Source organism: Mytilus californianus, unplaced genomic scaffold (assembly GCF_021869535.1).
Source record: "Mytilus californianus isolate M0D057914Y unplaced genomic scaffold, xbMytCali1.0.p SCAF_7, whole genome shotgun sequence".
In the NCBI taxonomy this organism is placed as follows: Eukaryota; Metazoa; Mollusca; class Bivalvia; order Mytilida; family Mytilidae; genus Mytilus; species Mytilus californianus.
Window position 1 is genome coordinate 19,599,247 of NW_026262723.1, and position 20,348 is coordinate 19,619,594.

At 30.3% G+C, this 20,348-nt stretch overlaps 1 protein-coding gene across 2 annotated transcripts in view; it reads right to left on the reverse strand.

Annotated features, from left to right (window-relative positions):
• The window catches only part of LOC127709900 (BAI1-associated protein 3-like), a 131,066-nt gene that overhangs the window by 22,357 nt on the left and 88,361 nt on the right, over nt 1–20,348 (reverse strand). For both annotated transcript variants that reach the window (XM_052215586.1, XM_052215585.1), the window contains exons 5-11: nt 6,015–6,182; nt 5,366–5,432; nt 4,488–4,734; nt 3,662–3,706; nt 2,437–2,611; nt 1,481–1,684; nt 278–381 (exon numbers count right to left, since the gene is read on the reverse strand). In XM_052215586.1, coding sequence (XP_052071546.1) covers nt 278–381; nt 1,481–1,684; nt 2,437–2,611; nt 3,662–3,706; nt 4,488–4,734; nt 5,366–5,432; nt 6,015–6,182 — 1,010 coding nt within the window. The remainder of the gene's footprint in view (nt 1–277; nt 382–1,480; nt 1,685–2,436; nt 2,612–3,661; nt 3,707–4,487; nt 4,735–5,365; nt 5,433–6,014; nt 6,183–20,348) is intronic.

The following is a 20,348-nucleotide window of genomic DNA, read 5'->3' on the forward strand; positions in this document are numbered from 1 at the left end:
GATGGAGAGTTGTCTCATTGGCACTCATTCTACATCTTCTGATATCTATAAATAGTATACACAATAGAATGATAACTTGTTTCTTTCTTATTATATAAATAGCTCAATTCCCCATTACGACAAATCAGTCTTTCTTATCCAGATTGAACAATATTAAGGACTGAAGATTTCTAAGTATCTATATTTTTTCATCAGTTCATACGAATCATTTTTCGATTCATTCTACCTTTGTTTGAACGGTATTAATATAATTGTGTAATATTAATTAAAAACGTACCAAACTGCCTGTTGAACAGCAGTTATATCCCCTTGTATTGCATGCTGGTGAAGAATAGTTTCTGCAGCTTTTGATAATTCTCCATTCCATTTAATTGGTTGTTCCTGTATATATAAAAAAGTATTAACAAAAATACCGAAATCCAAAGTAAATTAAAAAATTAGAAGTCCATAAAAACTGACAAAATCAAACGTTAGACTTTATTAACTAACACGTTTATAAAACACGAATATATTATTAGAAAAGGATTAAAACGCTTGCGTTAAGACTTTAATTTTTCGCAATGTATACTTATTACTAAAGGTTCAGAAGAATAGCTGTAGCTCATGCAATAACTGTAGAAATAATGGTTTCAAAACGTCCGCTTGTTCTGATTCACAGTTTGGGAGTAAATTCGAAACTGTCGAACGCATTTAGAATCATGCAGTGTAAGAAACATTCGTCTTTGTTAAGTTGAAATGTACAGACACATGTCGTTCGTTCAACTTCCGTACTAGTGGTGTTAACGTTAATAGCTAACAAATTTCTGTATTGACAATAACATTTAATGATACTGTCAGATCTATAAAACTACTAAATTACTTAGGCATACTACTTATGAGCGGATTTATTGTTAACAACAATACAATGTGTGCCACTAGAAGAGACTTTGTCAACCTTTCATAATATCTAATTTCACAACCCGGACTGAAGATGTGTTCGTTGATAAAGCTTTATTTTAAGTTTTGGTGAAATTTTCTACGGATTATTTCTTTGTTTCGTTTTTATTTTTATTTTTGTAGTGTTTTTTGTTTCAGTTCCTTTTTTATTAATTATGCTCTTTCATTGACCGCTCGGTATAGACCAATAGATATGAATTTAATGAGATGTGATATAACTACTAATTAGAAAACAAACCAAAAAAAACCATGGAACAAAGGAGTAATTAAACGATTACAGGTGATTGTCTAGTCTTCAGAAGTGAGAAAACCTTATACCGTATTGTACGATATAAAAGACACCGGTATAACAGACAGAGACAACCACTGGATTTGAAGTTCCGTGTTTAGTACAATTACATACATAAACGTCAGATATTTTGTATCATTTTGTTCAGTTCATACATTATCTGTGTAAAAATTAAGACGAGGAAAATATTAAATATTAAAAATTCGGTGCATTACCAATACATTTTATACATACAAAACAACAAATGAAACTTACATGTGATTTCGATATCTCATGCTGAATAAAGACACTGATTAGATCTTCATGTTGTCTAACATCTGTCCAATTATCATCCTCGTCTAATCCGCGATCTTCCCTGGTGGCTAAACTTAACATCAATTTAATATCTCCTTGAATTGTAGATTTTGAAGATCGACCCTCAAGTTTGTACCATTCTTCGACTCCAGTTGACGGAATGTCCTGTTATCAATAAAATAATCTATTTTTATTTAAGTCTTCTTTTGTACTTAGCTCCTCTTGTTTTTGAATTTTTGCCAGATATTCGGAATCCTCTGGTTTTGTCCATGGCGTGCCATTAAAAAATGTTGCCTGATATCCCCTACGTTTCTTACCATAATTTTATTACATATAGTTTAAAAAGCCATATTTGAAAATATTTGAAATGTTTTCAAAGTTTTTGAAAGAAAACAGGTGTCAATGTTAAATGTATGAAAAATCTAGAGAGAATAATTTCCCGCCAAATTTTCAATGAGTTATATCTTGAAAACAAGCACACAGACCCTCCATTTTTTTCTGTTTTTTTAGTTCCTTTTTTTATAAACTATCAATTTGTAACAGACTTTTAAAAAGCTTGTTATTTTGAAACAGAGTAGCGAACATCCTTAAGTGTTATTATCAAGTGCAGAAACGACAATTTAAATGAGACGAAAAGATAATCCCTTTCGTGCAAAGAAGGATTATGTTCATAAATTTAGAACGCTCAATCTAATTTGGTTATTTAATTGCTTGAATTATCAATTTAAAGTTAGTCTGTCACAAATAATGTGCTATATATAACGTTTTAGTCCATTAAAGATCCGCTATCTAATGTTGATATTGTGTTGTTAAAATTTGCTGTTACAAAGTTATGGAAATTATTTAAAATGATTTTTGAAAAACGCATCTGGTGCAGAAAAAATTAGTACCGTTAATGTTATTCTACCTCAACATACTTTTAAAGGGTGGTCTATACATCCAAGGAAATCATCAACACTTCCACTCCCTTTTGAGTTTGATGTTCTTGCTGATTGTGCAACTTGCTTGAAAAATCTTCCTAAACCTCGTAAACTCTGGACTTCATTTAGTGTCTTGGCAGCATCGAATACCGAAACTTCGTCATCATGATCCCTGAAATGAATGCAAAACAATATAAAACACGAATAACATGATTATTACAAGTCATGAATTAATCGCTACTTGTTCTTGTCTGTGCCAATTAAAAGATATAAAAGTATCTAACATATTACCTAGTTGTTGATCTACTAAAATAAATAACAGTATCGTCATTTGTAAATCTTAAAAGTTTCAATTTTAAATATTAATATTTCGAATCAATTATATTTCGTATTTCGACCGATTTTTAATAACTTTTCATTTTCTAGCACTAGGTGAATGTCACTTTTGACGGAATACAAGTTCCCGAGGATATCACAAGCTCAGTGCTTCGGTTTGTAAATAATTTATAGTTTATATCTTTCTTAAATTTTCCGCTGAAGAAATTACTAAGGAACGATGGTTCCGACTCAACCAAACAAAAGTGAATTTTGCTATTCCATGTAGGTCTCTTTTGGTCATATAGTTGCTAAAGTAGCCAAAATCTGTACATCTTACGGTTTTATAAATGTTTAGGGTTAACGTTGAGGGTGAATCCAAAAAGATAAAAATTCATTAAGACTGAATGATAGTTTAATTTTCGTTGACTGGGCTTTTCTTTACAAGCCATATAAAAACAGGGTCTGGCAGACCACATCGTAAACTATGGGCCTAAAATATAGAGAAGTTTAATATCATTAAATACAAAATGACATTCTAGCATTATATGAAAACTTGTTAACAATTCGTATTTCACTATCAATATCTACAACACATGGGATATTTAAGATATGTAATATAAATATAAAAATTAATATTCCCTCAGGTATTGCTGGCAATGAAGAAGAAATATATTGGATAAAATCAATATTACAAAGTAATTACTCTTTCGTGATTACTTTCATTAGGGCCGATATAAAATATATTGCAACATGAATAACGTAGTTGTTATGGTTATTTGTTTTTAGACATATTCTATTATACCCCTTTGCTAATGGTTATCTTATACCTGAGTCAATCTGACATATGAAGTTATACATTTAAGAATGTGAAAAAAATGTGTTTACCAAACATTATTGTTCTTACCATATATCTAAATGCAAACGGTCTGTATTTACGTCTTCCAGGTCACTGTAACAGAAAAACTTCAATGAAAAATAAAATCATTTTAAGGCGAATGCTGTTTTATCAATATCGTTTATATAGAGAAACGTTCAAACAGAAATTGTAAATAACTTAATCTTATATATTTTATTTACAGTGTTCAAATCCGAATATAGACACATAAATATAAAGACAATCTAAAAACAATGAAGATTTTTAACAATTTTGCAATTACTCATAAACAAACATGTTATTGGGGCTATACATTACTACTGACGACAAGTTTGATACGACCTATCTGATTTTATTTCGCCAAGATATAATTTTTTGGGGTCGAAGATCTAAAGACGCTACCATTGTCGTCTAATCTGTAACTTTACCGATTGTGTTCTATTTTCTATCAGTAGAATAAGAAATTTTAACTGGATTCAAATGTTGGGTATTGCATGCATAGCAGAAAACGCTTACCATGTCGACCTACTCACTCTCTTTCCCTCTCTGTCTGCTTTATAGGATTCATGCAATTCGTTATGTTTTTTCTCTTGGTTTGATGAAAAAAAAATGAATAGACTATCGCAAGATTTTAAAACCGGTAGACGAATGTTGCCTCATTTCGTTTTTTAAGCTATGTTTAACTTGTTAACAAGTCAAGTGTTGTTGGTAAATGTAATGTTCCTGGTGTCAAGTTTTGTGATTATGGCGTGTGTCCTCTTTGCTAACATAGTTTAAGTGTTGCTAGAAAGAACTATGACAAGGACTTGTCATTATCAGCCGTTCTATGACTCCTTAACAACATATAATTACTTACAATCTAAACTTTTCATTCCATTCAGGATTGACTGTATTTGGTACAACATGTGTTGTCCTAATTAGACGAGCTGGAACCATATTTCGTGCGGATTTGTCCTTTTTCTTCCCTGTCAATGAGAACTTTCTACCACTCTTCTTTCGTTCCAGTTGTTCATCTTCATCTGAGAAGACACCCTGATCCGACTCATTTTCATTCAACCTTCTTCCAGGAACAATACCGCCCATACAATAAGGATCACTGAATCCTGGAAAAGGCAAACAACGTACGATTAGCTTGTATTTAGCTATAGCTTATATTCTGTCACGTGCTTCAAGGTTATAAGATTGGTAAAAAACAAGGTCTATAGAATATATATACTTCATATGCTGATGTTTTCGGAATGTTCATGCACAAAAAAGGAATCTTAACAATTAAAAGCTAAAGTCATTCATTTTGGCGTAAACGTTAGCTAACAATCGACCACCAAGAGACGTCCCTCTGGTAATTTGAAAACGAGACAAAGAACACTCAATCTGTCATTATATCGTAGTTTTTTTTTATTAATTTGTTACACATATATATATATCAACTGTAGATATCAAAACAATTAAGGTCCCTTTACTCTAGCAAATACTGTCAAATCAAAATGACGAAAGAGTCGTGAACTTTACATGAGACATACAATCCTATCGAATATGAAAGTTTCAGTTATAAAGTATCGGAAGATTTGCGTTCATAACATGTTATTGTGGTAGAATAGTACAAAAAGTAAAAGTTCCATAATTTTCCTGTAAAAATATTCGAATCAAAATGATGGAAATAATGAGGTAATTGATATTATAGTAATATTGTAATAAACAGTCTGTTAACGCATGCGTGTGTTAGAGAATATTTACCATCAGCATCTTTGGCTTCCAGATCTCTTGCTTTTAATACTGTGACGTTTAGAATCACGATGGGTGGCTGGAAAAAATACATACAAGTATGTACAATTATATGTTCGATTTGAAATACGTAGACATGTTCAGCTTGTATGTACAACGTATAGATTATAACATTTGATTGACAAACTTCTGAAATAGCATATCAATATCGATCTTTGATTGCATTTCAATACTAATTTTAATTGTTGCATTTGTGATGTTCATTCTTCTAGACAATTTAATATTACTTACATTATACATTTCTTCTAAGGCACTTGTTTTAGTTGTTTTTTTATGTCGCAAACAAATTATAGAATATGTGTTGGCTGACGTGTTTCCACTGATTATCTATTTATCAATTTTATAAAATAAATCCGAACAGGATGACATAAAATGCAATCATTCACATTTTGGATTGTTCACATAACTCTATACTTGTGACAACCTACGATATAGTACTTTCTCTTTTGAAAAAAAAACCAAGGCAGCAGACATGCATGTCTTTCAATATATATACATTTTGTCGTCTTTAATACGGAATATTACAATTTTAGAACTGCATTTAAGCTCTTAGAAATGTATGTCGTTTTTTTCAACTACATCTGATGCTGCCAAAACAAACCTTTTCTTCGGTGGCCTTAGCTAATAATCGTGCATGATCTTCAGGAGTAATTCTGAATGACTCTTGTGCATACTGGTAGAGATCTTGAATATAAGGTAGATGACCGCCGGTAGTTGTACCAATTTTGTGCTTTAATGTGTACAAAACCTCTATGTATAACAGTTCAAACTGAAATAAATGAGTAATAGAATAAACAATTACTTAACATAATTTTCATTGACTTCATTTAAAGAAGAAGAAAAGCCGAACAGTTCGTATCTTTCCTTCCAAGAAATATTTTTAGGCGATTGACAATTTTTCAAAAATCCCCTTAGTTATATGCACCCATCAACCATACGGCCATGTTGTATATCATTTGAAGTTTATGATCTGGAATTTCTGTCTTGTCAATTCGCCGTTTCAGAATCTAATGAATAATATTTTCAAAAGCATACACCAAAACGTTGTGAAACGTACTAAACAATGGAAATTCAACCAGTGACGTAACGTTATTTTCTTTTTGGTGTACACATAATGAGATTACCCATATTCGGAAAGGCAAATTAGACAACCACCCACGAAAAACCATTTGACGTAAATTTAAACAACTATAGGTCACACACAAAAAAAAAAACAGAAATAAAAAAGATAGTACAGATGACATGCTTCGATTGAATGATATATATTTTTCCATATGTAAGGTGGATGCATTTAAAATTATCTCCTGTGGTTAATATCACTCGCCTATTTATTTACCTTAATAACAATAATAACTACCAAGAATATATGACTTTACGAAATATTTTTAATAAAACATCTGTAATGAACAAAATACCAAATTAAATTTAACAAAAAAAGATATGTCAGACCACTTGGAAAAAAAACCCCAAAAAAATCAACTACAATTTGAAAAAATATGCAATTTCAGAATGCTGTTAATTAATATAATTTTAGGGGAAACGAGCCGGTTTTGGTTGCGAACAATTCCTAAATATAGGCACATATGGTAATAATATGCTGAAACAAAATAAAAAGGAAGACGTGGTATGATTGCCAATGAGACAACCATCCACCAGAGACCAAATGACGTAGATGTAAGCAAAATTAGGTTACACGATTACGTATTTTCGATGCATTTTAATAATTTAATCCGTAACAATTTTGTCTTTATTGTCCAAATGCAATTTTTTTATTTTTGTACTGAGAATATATGAACAATTAAATTAAAAAAACTATGATCACTCAATTCTGAATACGCTTTTGAATTCCTTCTACATTTCAATTTGAAAGTATCCCTGTGGTAATTAAATGAGCAAGATTAAATACTACATTAAGTAAGTATATGTAAATCCAGCTTATTAATTTGAACCATATTCATCTCAATCATAAAGTGTGATTGTTATAATAGATTGGATATTATATTTGTCTTTCTACATGTACTTACTGACATCTTAATCTTCCAGGACAACTCAATGGAATGAAGTTGATGTGTTGAAATTGATGAATTTGAATTTTATTCTTAGATAAAGACTAATGAGAAATTTTAATGTGGATGTCGTGAGTTACAATATTTTCCATGGAGAATAATGTTACCCACTTGGTGTACTAATGTTAAAAGGATAGAACTAATTCTATTGTTCAACATATTACTATATTGCGTTTATCTATAGAATACAAAAAACTTTTGTTGGGGGCATTCTTGATAATATAATTTTTATTGCCATTACTAAAAATGTTTATTGATAATTTCTTAAAGTATTCAATAATTATAATAATTTTGAGTTTTTGCATTGCTATCACATCACATTTTTTAATAATTGCCATACTATAAGAAGCAAAAAGAACCTGAAATTGGATTAATTTTGTAGAATACCTACTAGTTAAAATGTAAAAACAGTTTGAAAGTACAAAATTTATGACAAGAGATCGGTAGACAATCTACTTTCAGAGCAAAATGTATTTTTCTCGATAAATGCACCAGTGTTTTTTTTTTGTAAGAAATGTCTAATATTCTAAAGTTTCTGCATAATTTTGATATTAGACGGATACAATTGTCCTGTCGAGATCGAGAAAAAAAAACTCTTGTTATTTGCATGTTACATGCTGTAAGATTATCAGACAGATCAGTCACATGTTGAGATTGCCGATGACTTGACTTGTAATCAACTAAATGCCCATATCCTGCCTTCGTTTGACATTCGAGCTATAACACGAGATCATCAATATGATATTTCATAGCAGTTTGAACTTTAGGGAATCATTCCATCAAAGCTAAAAAAAATAGTTTACCATCTACAGGGATTAAATCGACGTAAAATTTGTTCAAATATCTGCGTGCATTCGTCACATTAAATGCACACAGAGCTTAGGAATATGAACAGACAGATAAATTGTTAGTTTACGTATGGTTAATTATAAGTTGTATGTAAAAATTCAAGTTTCCTATACGCAGCTTGATTGCGACCGATTTTCTCCAGTCAATAAATAAATTTCTTTACATAATTGAAAGTAAAGATAAAAGATAACTATACATGGTAAACATTTTTGTGGAGCATAATTTCGGTTAAAGAGATAATAAAATCTAACTTATTTGTTATTTTGAATAGGAAAAAGTGACTAGAGTTGACATTAAATTTCCCAAGTCAGGAGCACGTAATTCCGTGTTTGTCGTTGGTTCTGTCATATTTATTTTTCGTTTAATGTTTTTTATTTCATTAATCAGGCCATAGCTGGGTTTTTCTTTCGTTTGAATTGTTTCACATTTTGTCATGTCGGGGTCTTTTAAAGGTGACTATGCGGTATGGAATTTTCATTGTTGAAAGTCGTACGGGTACGTATAGTTCCTTTAATCCACTTCTTTTGGATTCGTTTAAAAGTTGTTTCATTGGCAATCATATCCACATTTTATCTTACTCGAATTCTTATTATTAAAGGGATTCTTGTTGTCGGTCTGTATTAAGTTTTCAATTTTGTATTTTGTTCGTCTTTTGTCGTTTGTTTGTGTCCAGGTAAGCACGCAGATCATCTCTGTATAGATAAAAGCAATTCTTCAAACAGGTTCCGAGGTTTTTTTTTATATACTATTACGAAATTTAAACATTCAAGATTTATCATGGCATGTGTACAACACGATGTATGCCACACGTGGAACAGGATCTGCCAACCCTTTCGGACACTACAAAAGTCAAAAAGTCTGAAAAGACCAGTTTTTGTCTGAATTTGCATGAATTTTTACTCGACATTCTTAATTTGTCTGAATAATTTTTAAAAATTCTTGACATAGTATGAATTTGTCTAATAAGGGTCTTGATTTTTCTTGACAAGTGTCTTGACAGTATGAACATTGTCTTAAAATTTCTCGACACTTCCTGTATCATCTGATAAGAGTCTGGATTAGTCTCGACCAATTCTTGACTGTCTTAAATTTGTCTCGATCTGTCTTGACATATTCTTGACATTCTTAATAATGTCTGAATATGTCTCGACATATTCTTGACATTCTAAATAATGTCTGAATATGTCTCGACACATTCTTGACAGTCTTAAATATGTCTTGACACTATCTCAACAGTATAAATTTCGCCTGAAATGTGAACAGACTTATTCTGCACTGTTTATGACATTCTATTGCTGTTATATACTCCTTTTTATTATGGCTAAACTAAACTTTGAAGAATCAAGGATTAATTTGGTATAGTAAGATACCCTTTTGGTGCAACTAAGTTGGAATACCCTGAATAATCCCCCATGTAGTTTAATTTTGATTTATTTTTATTAAACATTTAAGTAATTGTTTTCACTTGGAATATAAGTCGAAGGTATTGACAAACAGCATTTAGATTTTTGCCGTTCGCAAAACTGCCAGTCAAATTTGCTTTACTAAAATAGGTGTCTTGTATCTCTTTTGGACCCCACAATTCATCTTTTGGGTTTGTGTGGCTAAAAAAAGAGGGGGGGGGCTTTCGTTTAGGTCAAAGAATTTGTTCCCATCTCGCATGTCTTGATTCAAAAACCTTATTCATTTTTTAGAACAACCCAAAAACATTTTTTATTTAAATTTGAGTGTTGAATTTTATAATTTTTTATCAAAAATAAATATTTGTGATAACTCCTTCCTGAAAAGAAAAAAATGTTTAGATCTATATTATGCATGTCTGTTTGAGAACCATTTCATAAGACCGATGATTTCTATAGAAATCATTGATGGGACCCATTATAAATACATTTTTTTTATTATTCCTGGAGTAGATAATAATTTTCTTTTAATCTTTGGGAATTATTCAATTTGTTTTTATGTTAAAATAATTAACTTCATAATTTTGATGAAGAAAATCCATTTCAATTCAATTTTTTTTCATCAAAATGATGATTTTCATTTTCATCTATCAACAAACTTTTTAAATTGTAGTGGCATGGTCGGTCTGTATGGCTGATTACAGGTAAAGCAATAACTTCTATTTGACAGTTGCGTGTACTCTGGGGTGTGGAATACCTTAATTTTATGGGGAACATCCTGTCCATGTGTAATACTTAATATATTCCAACAGATGACATTACACAAATTTTTCTTCTGTTAAATGAATGATTTGTATATCATCATAATTTGCTATTTATATAAACCACATTTTGGTATAATAATTATTTACCATATCAACATTGAATATAATTTATGAATGTAGAATGAAATATGTCTGCAGTATGATTGGTTTGAATCATTTAATTTATAAGATTTAGGAATCAAAATTTGTAATTATTTAAAAACCCACATTGAAATTGTTTTATATCAACACACCCACATTTGAATTATTTTATACTTTAGATTTCATAGCCATATTTGCATTTGTAAAAATATTTATATACCCAAATTTTCAATTATTTTACATGTCCAACTTTTATTTTTGTTGTAAAGAAGTGTAACTTGAAACAACAGCATATCATATAAAGAGAAATAAAGATTAAAGTTATATCATGAATATTGGTCATGATTTGTAAAACTCAGAACTGTCAAGTAAATTTAAGACACGATTCAAAATGTTCAGAATATGTCAAGCCATACTGAGAAAAAATAAGAATGTCGAGAATATGTCGAGAAATTTCAAGACAGTATTCAAATGTCAAGAATTTGTCAAGAAATTTTAAGACCATATTCAGAATGTCGAGAATATGTCGAGTAAATTTCATACAAATTTAATATAAATGAGAATTTGTCAAGAAAAATTAAGACACAAGTCATACTTTTGGAGAATGTCGAGTAAAAGTTCATGCAAATTAAGACAAAAACTGGTCTTTTCAGACTTTTAGACTTTTGTAGTGGGAGCACCTTAGATTACCTTATTTTATTTTGCACGATTCGTGTTGTCAGTCTGTCTTAAGTTTTCAATGTAGTATTTTCTAGACTGTAGCTTGTCTATTTGTCGTTTTTCGTGTTTTGTCATGGTTTTGTCTGTCTCTCTTCAATTTATGAATTTGTATTGTCCGTTTACTTTTTTTACTCTCTTCCGCCCCTTTTTTGAAACCGTGTTTGAATGAAATTTGTATAAGCTTTAATTTAAAAAAACCAAACATTTTTTTGTATTAAAAGGAAATGTAGTATGATTGCCTATGCAACAGCTACCCACCAAATACCAAAGGGAAAGAATGTAAGCAATTATCGTACGATTAAAATAATTTATAATAGTAAATATAGCAGACAACAACCAATGACAACCACTTAAATTCAGGCTCCTGACTTGCGACAGATGCAAAATAATGTAGCAGGGTTTAACAAGTTTGTAGGCGCTCTACTCCCACTAAACCTGAGACAGTGGTGTAACAGCATCATTGATAAAAACCCTGTAAAAATTAGTTGAAAAAGTCATGAAAAATTTCAACTATAAATATACAATGTTTTATAAGACTTAGATATCAATTAATCAGTACACATCCAGGGAATTAGTGTAAAGATGTCATAAAGAGTGTGACAAACGCATCTCCTTGTGTATTGACAAAGTATATGTATCGACAGGATGTAGAACCATTAGTAGTAACAACTTTACAGCAATTCATACTTAGTTATGTTCGTCTCATTAAAAGAAAATCCATGTTAGTACCGATTTAGGCAATGTTCAAAGACTTAACTGCAATGTTTAGTTAATGATATTTAAGAAGAAATGTATTTAAAGGATTAATAAATTTTGGATCGTATCTAAATTTACAGGCTCTGTAATCAACATCATCGTAAAAATTATGATGTAAAGTTCAGTTTGTAAAATCATTTTTTAGAGGTGCAGCCAAATTCCAAATTGAATACTTGCATTGGTTATGTTAAAATATCTAAAATTGAATTAAGATAAAAAGGTAAAAAGGTGATATCAAGTTACCTTATGATAATCAGCTTATGAAACGCATAACACAGACAGCCATTATACATTGACTACAACTTCATGTACATGCAAGCAAAATAAGTAATGCTTTATCAGAATGAAAATTATACAAGTGTTATGTTTTGCAAAGTGCTAAATTTGTCTTAACGATTCACTATTTAACCAAAATCTTTGTAATACAAAAATGAAGTGATTGTTGTAAGTTTATTTACTGTCAGTGGGAAGAAATATACCAATCATGGATCGTACATGAAATATCCTAAAGAGCAAACGTGATGCTTGTAACACAGCAATCAAGTAGAACCTTTATCTCTATTACCCACTATTGCATTTAATACCAATACATACGATAAAACACGTTCCTTTTTACCGACATACAGCTCAATTTGGCGCCGAACTAATCAACAAAAGTTATGTTATTGTTATATGGGATTTTCTTCTTTATGTATATTAAAGCATTGTTATCAGGAAGACCATCATGCTCAGTTTCGTTGTTTTCTTATCATTATTATTTTCAATTCAGTATCCACAGCGATTTTGGTGTACTATGTCAACCTAGAATGCTCACGTACATCTTACATAAAGGATCAATCACAAATTGTTTGAAACGTAGTTAGGATAAAAAATAACATTTGATAACAGACCAAGCAAAACAATTAAGCTAAAATTACACGTAAAAAAAACAAATTATATGGTTAGTTTCGGATTACCATAAAATGAAACAATTAAGTAGAGTGAACGCAATGTTTAATGACTGTTATTCGTATTATAAATCGTTTTAAAAGTTTTTATTTGTACTGAGCTCCACTTTTAAATGAATATTATACTAAAATGGTCCTTTAGATGTGCGATTGAGATCTGGAATGGCTGCCAAGAAACGGGTTAAACACTAGTTTCCGATGTATGTAGTTTCCACACAGAAAATTCAGATCGTTTTAGATTTTACAGGGCAACAAGTTACCTTTCTATCAATATATTTAGTCGAAAATAAGTGTCATTGTTTATTTTTATTATCAACCATTATATTTTTTATCGTTAATGTGTATCTTACAAAACAGCATGACTGTTATAGCTTAGAGTAACGATAACAGGTAAACACATGCATATTTATTTGTGCGATGTAAGTCTCGATGTTTTAAGATTATCACATGAACATTAATTATGTGTGTTTAAAATTTTGTTTTGATATAAGTATGTAAGTTTACAACAAAGCAAGAAGTTTTTTTTTATTTAAAAAGGTTGGTTTCTATTTCAACTCACCCTCCTGTAAACTTGAACAAAAAATATCAGCTTCATAATTTTTAGCTTTCAACCCTTTTTCGTTTCTAATAGTTAATAAAATACATGTAAGATGAAAAAGAAACGTTCGTATGCACAAAGGAAAAGCCGAACGTTCGTATGAACGAACGAACAGATACACGTACACAGATAACCAATTTTATTTGCTAATTGACAATTAAGCTGAATAAAATCATTTAAGACAGCAGAGAAGATAATTCTATATTAATTGTTTATTACTAAGACTTAAATAAAGACTGAACTATTTATACTGTAAATTTATGATGTCTCTAGTCTGCTCAATGGGTCAGAGTTGTCCTACTTGATTAAACGATAAATTATTATTGTTGAAATTAGATAACATGTTTTCACGTGCAGAGAAATACACCAGTTTTACATTTAACTGCGCATGTCTAATCTAATTAGCCATACTATGAAATCACGCGATAATTTCCGAGAGTTCATCAACTGGGGGCTAACGGTTGATAAGCAGTGACCATGCAGACTTGGAAAAAAAATCATCTGATTAAATGTTTGCGTTTACATGTCTAAGCAACATGAGCATCATTTGAATCAAAATATAAAAATTATATTGACGAGACAACTTTATTAACAATGACACATTTAAAGATTTTAAAACGGACTATACTGCTGTGTTGTTGGTTGCGGTAACATATACGATCTGATATGCCGCCTGGCTTAAGTTGTACCTTTAATTGTCACAAATTCACGCTGAGGTCGTTCACTTAACGGGAAGAATAAATTAGATAAATAAGCGGGGCTCACTTCATACACATAGTATTAGGTCATAAATTAAGAAGTCAATTAACACCTTAGCCATGTGGAATCCTCGTTTTACCTTGTACAATCTCACCAGGTGACAATTGATAAAAACGTACCCTTATCTATACATACAGTTACTGATAAAGGGCGACTATTTGATTGATTTATTCAACTTTTGTACACAATTATTTCCCGCATCCTGCAGATTATTCTTTTCAACCGTGCCTGGTCATACTTATTTATTTTTAACTCCTACTAGAATAATAATTTTCTAAACATCCCCCCTATAAATCAAATGGTCATCCCCTTATACAGATATTTAAAATGTTAACCCTAGTACCTAATTTATACTTATTTATCATGGCCAGTACCGACCTTAATGCCACTGGGAATAATTTAATAATTCAGGAGGGGGGTCATTTAGCAATTTGATCTTTTTTATGGCAAAGTGTGGTAAATATAGGATATTCAATTAATTTTAATAATGGCATAAAAAATGATAAAGTTGAAAATATGAAGAAAATTACTCTGGTTACTGCCTGGGACTGAATCTCCGCATAGACGAAGTCGATCATGAACATAGCTCAGAAATTAAAATGGTATTGAATGCATTGTATTATTGTCTGATGTTTGAAATTAAAGATAAACCTGTATTTCTGATACGTATTTTAAAACTGCTTTTATATCTCTCTTCATTATCATGGCCGTTTAAAATATCACTGACGCAGAAATATTTGAAACAAATGTACATTCAAATAAGAGGATGTGGTATGAGTGCCAATGAGACAACTCTCAATCCAAGTCACAATGTTTAAGAAGTTTACAATAATAGGTCACAGTACGGTCTTCAAAACGGATCCGAGGCCCTGTCTACTACGTCAATTTTTTTCTGTTGGTATTCTGAAAGCATTTTATAAGAGCTATATCTTCCCACATTTTATTTTGATATTCTATCATTCATTGTACCTTCAAATATTCATATAATGGTACATTAAAATTTTTCTCTGTATAGTCCATACAAAATGTTTCATATTTTTACAGCCTGTAGCTTAAAAACAAAACTCGGTGACCTATCATATATTATCAATATTATCAATTTTGGTTTACCATATCCAACTAAGTCAGACATCACGTGACTTTTGTGACGTATACTAGCCGCCATTTTGTATTGTATTTCCCCATATAAAATGCATAGGTGCTTCAATAAAGTTTAGTTTTCTCATGAACCTGACCCGTTTTCTAACTTTTGCAAATCAATCCTTGATATTCAAACATATTTCTATCAAACAATGTTGGTCCTAACAGTTTAATTTTTGATTAAATTCGGTCACTGGAGAATCGTAAAAACATGTACTTTTTCTCGTTATTTCTCCGTTGACTCAATGCTAAATGTACCGATACCATGTCTACTTGTATAACAAATAAAGAAATTCCGTTAATAAAAATAAAACTTTGCAAATCGATTAAGTATACTCAAACATATATCTGGCGAAAAATACTATTTAAAACAGTTTAATTTCTGGGCAATTTCGGTCAAAAATCGATTTAAAAAAGTGAATATTTCGGGATTTTTCAAAATGGCGGATGATGTATATGGAAATGTTGCATCAAATCGAGGATTTGTATAGTAAGACTTTCCTTGATTTAATTTAATTTTCATGTAGAATCTCTGATGTTTCTGTTATTTTCTTTGGTGATATTTCGATATGATTGATTTCAAAATTTATTGATTAAAAAAATATTATTTTAAGTGTGACACGGGAACATTTTATTTTGACAGATATCCAGGATATACTGTTACCAGAAAATAGTTAACAATAAAATTTATAATAAAATTTTTTCTCTTCTTTTTTTAAAAGGTTTTTTTCCTGTTTTCTGTATAATTTATCTTTCTTTAGAAATATATTTATACGTTCCTTTTAGAACAAAAAAATATTTACGTCCCAAGAGAGAAAAAAATCCCAACAATTATTATAGATAAATATTCCATACCTTCAAAATCCCATCACTTGACGAACAGGTGAACTCTGACTTTGGATGTAATGTTACATAACAATATATTGTCAGGTAGACGTGCAAACCAAAAGCAACCAGGTGACATTAAACATCCTGTGTATACATGTATTACCAGAGTTTAAATTTTGTGATATACAAAAGTTTTCATAAATGTACAAATAAATATCTTCTCTTCCCCGTGTCAAACCAGAAGAAGTATGTATCATAATAAACTTTAAGAAAATATGAATATAATAAAAAAAAATCTTTAAAAAAATAATTTTTGCTTTAAAAGATAATAAAACTAATATTTATGTTTCTATAATTATTTTAAAGAAATATTTTGATTCAGATTTTAATTTAAATGGATTTTGTATTATTTCGTAAATAATTAAACGAGATTTCATTGAATATGATTTTATTATTTATTTTTTTAATTCAATATTTTAAGCAAAATCCAGGCATTCAATAAATCGATATAAAGTTAAACTTGTGTAAAAAAAATTGTTATTGTATACATTTCAACAGAGACATATAATACAATTGCTCTGATTTCAACAACATTGTATACCCGACAATATTTATCGACAGAGTTATCGGTCCTGAATAGGACTGATATAGTTGGGTATGACTTCCATACTATATATATATATATATATATCTACTATTAATGGAAATTTCGATTATTTAGTAATGCCGGTAACTTGTCCTTGTACCCATAAAATTTCACGTAAAAGTCGCCATAATAGTAACCTGTTTTTTTTAAAGAAAATTAAAAGTTCGAGTCTATGATACTAAACCTATATGTAGGCCGTAACCCCTTTACATGCATGTCACAAGCCAAAGATGCAAAAAAATATTTCAGAAAAACTGCGAATTGGTTATGGAACAGAACTAAAATCAAATGTTTTTTTCTTTTTATCAACTACTTTTCTCTTTTCAAGAAAAATCAAACTGATATACTGCAATGTACATAGCGCAGTAGGCAAAAGAAAGCAATTACAAGATTCAATACTTTTTTAAAAACCATTTTACTAATATTAAAACACAACTGTTAGCAACAAGATGACTTATTTTCAGGTTTGAATTGTTTTGTGTCGGGACCTTTTAGAGCTTACTATTCGGTATGGATTTTTTCATTGTCAAGGGCTGTATGGTGATATATAGTTGTTTTCATCTGTCATTTGGGTCTGGTGGATAGTTGTCTCGTTTGCAATCATACCACATCTTTTTATTTTAAATTTATTAATCAAATTAACGATTATTAATATCTTAAACTTAAATAATCTCAAGCATACACCATCAGAGAGATATGTGTATTATTAGTTGATTTATTATTGTGTTGCTAAATATCAGAGTCAATTTGATGTAGCCCCCTGTCACGTATGATATCGTTAATTATCGCGGTATTTAAACCCAAACGCGCATAGGACTTCGAGATCAGCGTTGATAAGTCGCTTATGTGAAACTGGTCTATTTCACTTATGACCAGTGCATGATTGGATTACATCTTTCTTATTGGTCAATGATCTTGCGGGGTCAGCATGAGTTCACGTGTAAGTGCGCTGTGGTCACTTCCTTTTACCATCAGCCTTTGACGTGTTAACTTTTAATTCTTATCAAAGAATTTGTGGAAAATTCCCACCCACATTCCTCCCTTTATAATGTTATCTTTATAATTATGTATATATGTTTATTAGTTGGGCAGATTTTTCTCCCCACCTTTGCTATTCTTTGTCATTTATTCAATTGATATGATTTTAGTTGATGTAATTTCGTATTAATTATGTATTATAATTTCATACTAAATACGAACTTTTATGTCAAATGTTTTATTTGCAAAATGTATTTTTTGCATTTTATGATTTTCAATAAATGACCTTTTTTCGTCAATTTAGTTTTTATATCATATAGCAAAACAAGCTCAGACTCTGGCCTTTGTATACGTACATATGTATGTTTATTGTATCTAGCTGTCTGTCTAAAATCATTTTATTTAAAAAGAAGAAAGGAAATGATTTTTTATTGAGTTGTTCAGCGGCCATGGACCAATAGCAAACTTTATACCAACTGTTATGGTTTGTCGGACTTTATTTAGGTTGAAACTGGAATAGTATTTAGTAATAAAAAAATTGTAGAGGATAAGTTTACAGTTGGTCGTAATTTCACTTGTGATACTAAATGTTAAAAATGATGTGTAATATATTCGGCAATGCCCATGATGTATTTCGTATTAAAACGAAAATTCAACTAATTAAAACGAACTGCGTTCCCTGTTGGATGTTTAGCTCCTAATGTATTTGACTCTTTTTGGCTACCAAATCGTTTTGGTTCTGAGGGTTCCATATGAAGTTGAGTCTGGAAATATGCGTCGAAAAGACGAATAGAAAAAAGGACAAAACAAACAAATATAATTGAAACAGACAAAACTATTCAAGACTTTAAAACACAAAAATAAAATAAAAATAGACAAGCAATTACAGGCAAAACTAGGTCTTTATTGTTTTGTGTTTTAAAGTTTAGTAGTATTACCATTCAACCTTTGACCAGTTCTGTATTTTTGTATTTTTTGTATTTTAATTGAACAGTTCGCAACACTTATTTGGAAAACCTTAATGTACCTTTTTCTTATTTTGACTTTTGCATATCTGGTCCGCAAAACTACAAACCACCAACAAACACCATGACAAATGATGTTTTTTTCTCAAATCAAAATAGACTAGCAATAAGAGAAGTCAATTTATTTTATATTAAAGTACTCTTTCTATACAAAACGAATCATATCATATCAGAATAGAATGATTGTAGATTTATTTTGATTAGTCAATTAAATTTGCAGACATCATGGTTATAAATTATGACCTATACAATAAAAATATGGAAACAATACGTTTTATAGAACCTAGACTCATCCTTTTTCAACATACAACTTAAAGCTGTAATAAAAAAGTTAACGCAATATGCTTTTGTAATAAAAAAAAAACACTCCACGCAAGGACGAACTACAGGCTGATTGACTTTGCAATACAATATGTTGTTTTTTTTATTTTGGTTATCTCATGACGAGCTTCATTGTTGGCAATATTTTTGTATATGTATATTTTTTTCCTTTATTGAATAAAACAACATTCATAAGAATATTTCATCCGCATATCAATAGTTTGAACGTTCATACAAATTCCTTACTGTACAATATATATTGACGTTATTGGTGGTCGCCCAATGCAGTTTCTTTATTGCTTATTGTCATTTACGACATATTGTCTATTTAAGGAATGACTGTAATATTTTTTCTGTCTATGAAGAAATAACATAAAAAATGTGGTGCACACAGAATAACCCGCGTAGCGGGTTATTTTAAAGTGTGCACCACATTTTTTATGTTATTTCGAATAGACAGAAAAATATTACAGTCATTTCTTATAATTTAATAATTCCATTTTAAATTCCATTTTAAACCGGACTAAACCACGAAAAAACGTTGATGACGTCACGGTCACATGACAAAATTATGTCTATGAGCTGATAAACAAAACAACGTCAGCCAATCAGAAGACGCGTTACATCCAAAAATAAATTATATAGGCAAAGATGGAGGTTTGTGTTACATAAAACTGGTTTAATCCCACCACATTTTGTGTTTTACCAAATGAGGCTAAATGTATGTGTTCGTGGATCTTCGTCTTTGTTTTAACGTCCATTTTCTAAGAAAAATCAAGCATGGTTCGTGTGGTATGTTGTACTGTCCAATATGTTTGGTAATTCCTTTGATCCTCTTTATTTATTATTTATAGGATTTATTACACCTATCTAAATGATTCTATGCAAAAAAATATGTGTTTTTCGAGTTAAATAGATATAAGATGTGGTATGAGTGCCAATGAGCTAACCCTCAATCCAAGTCAAAATTTATAAAAGTAAACCATTATAGGTCAAA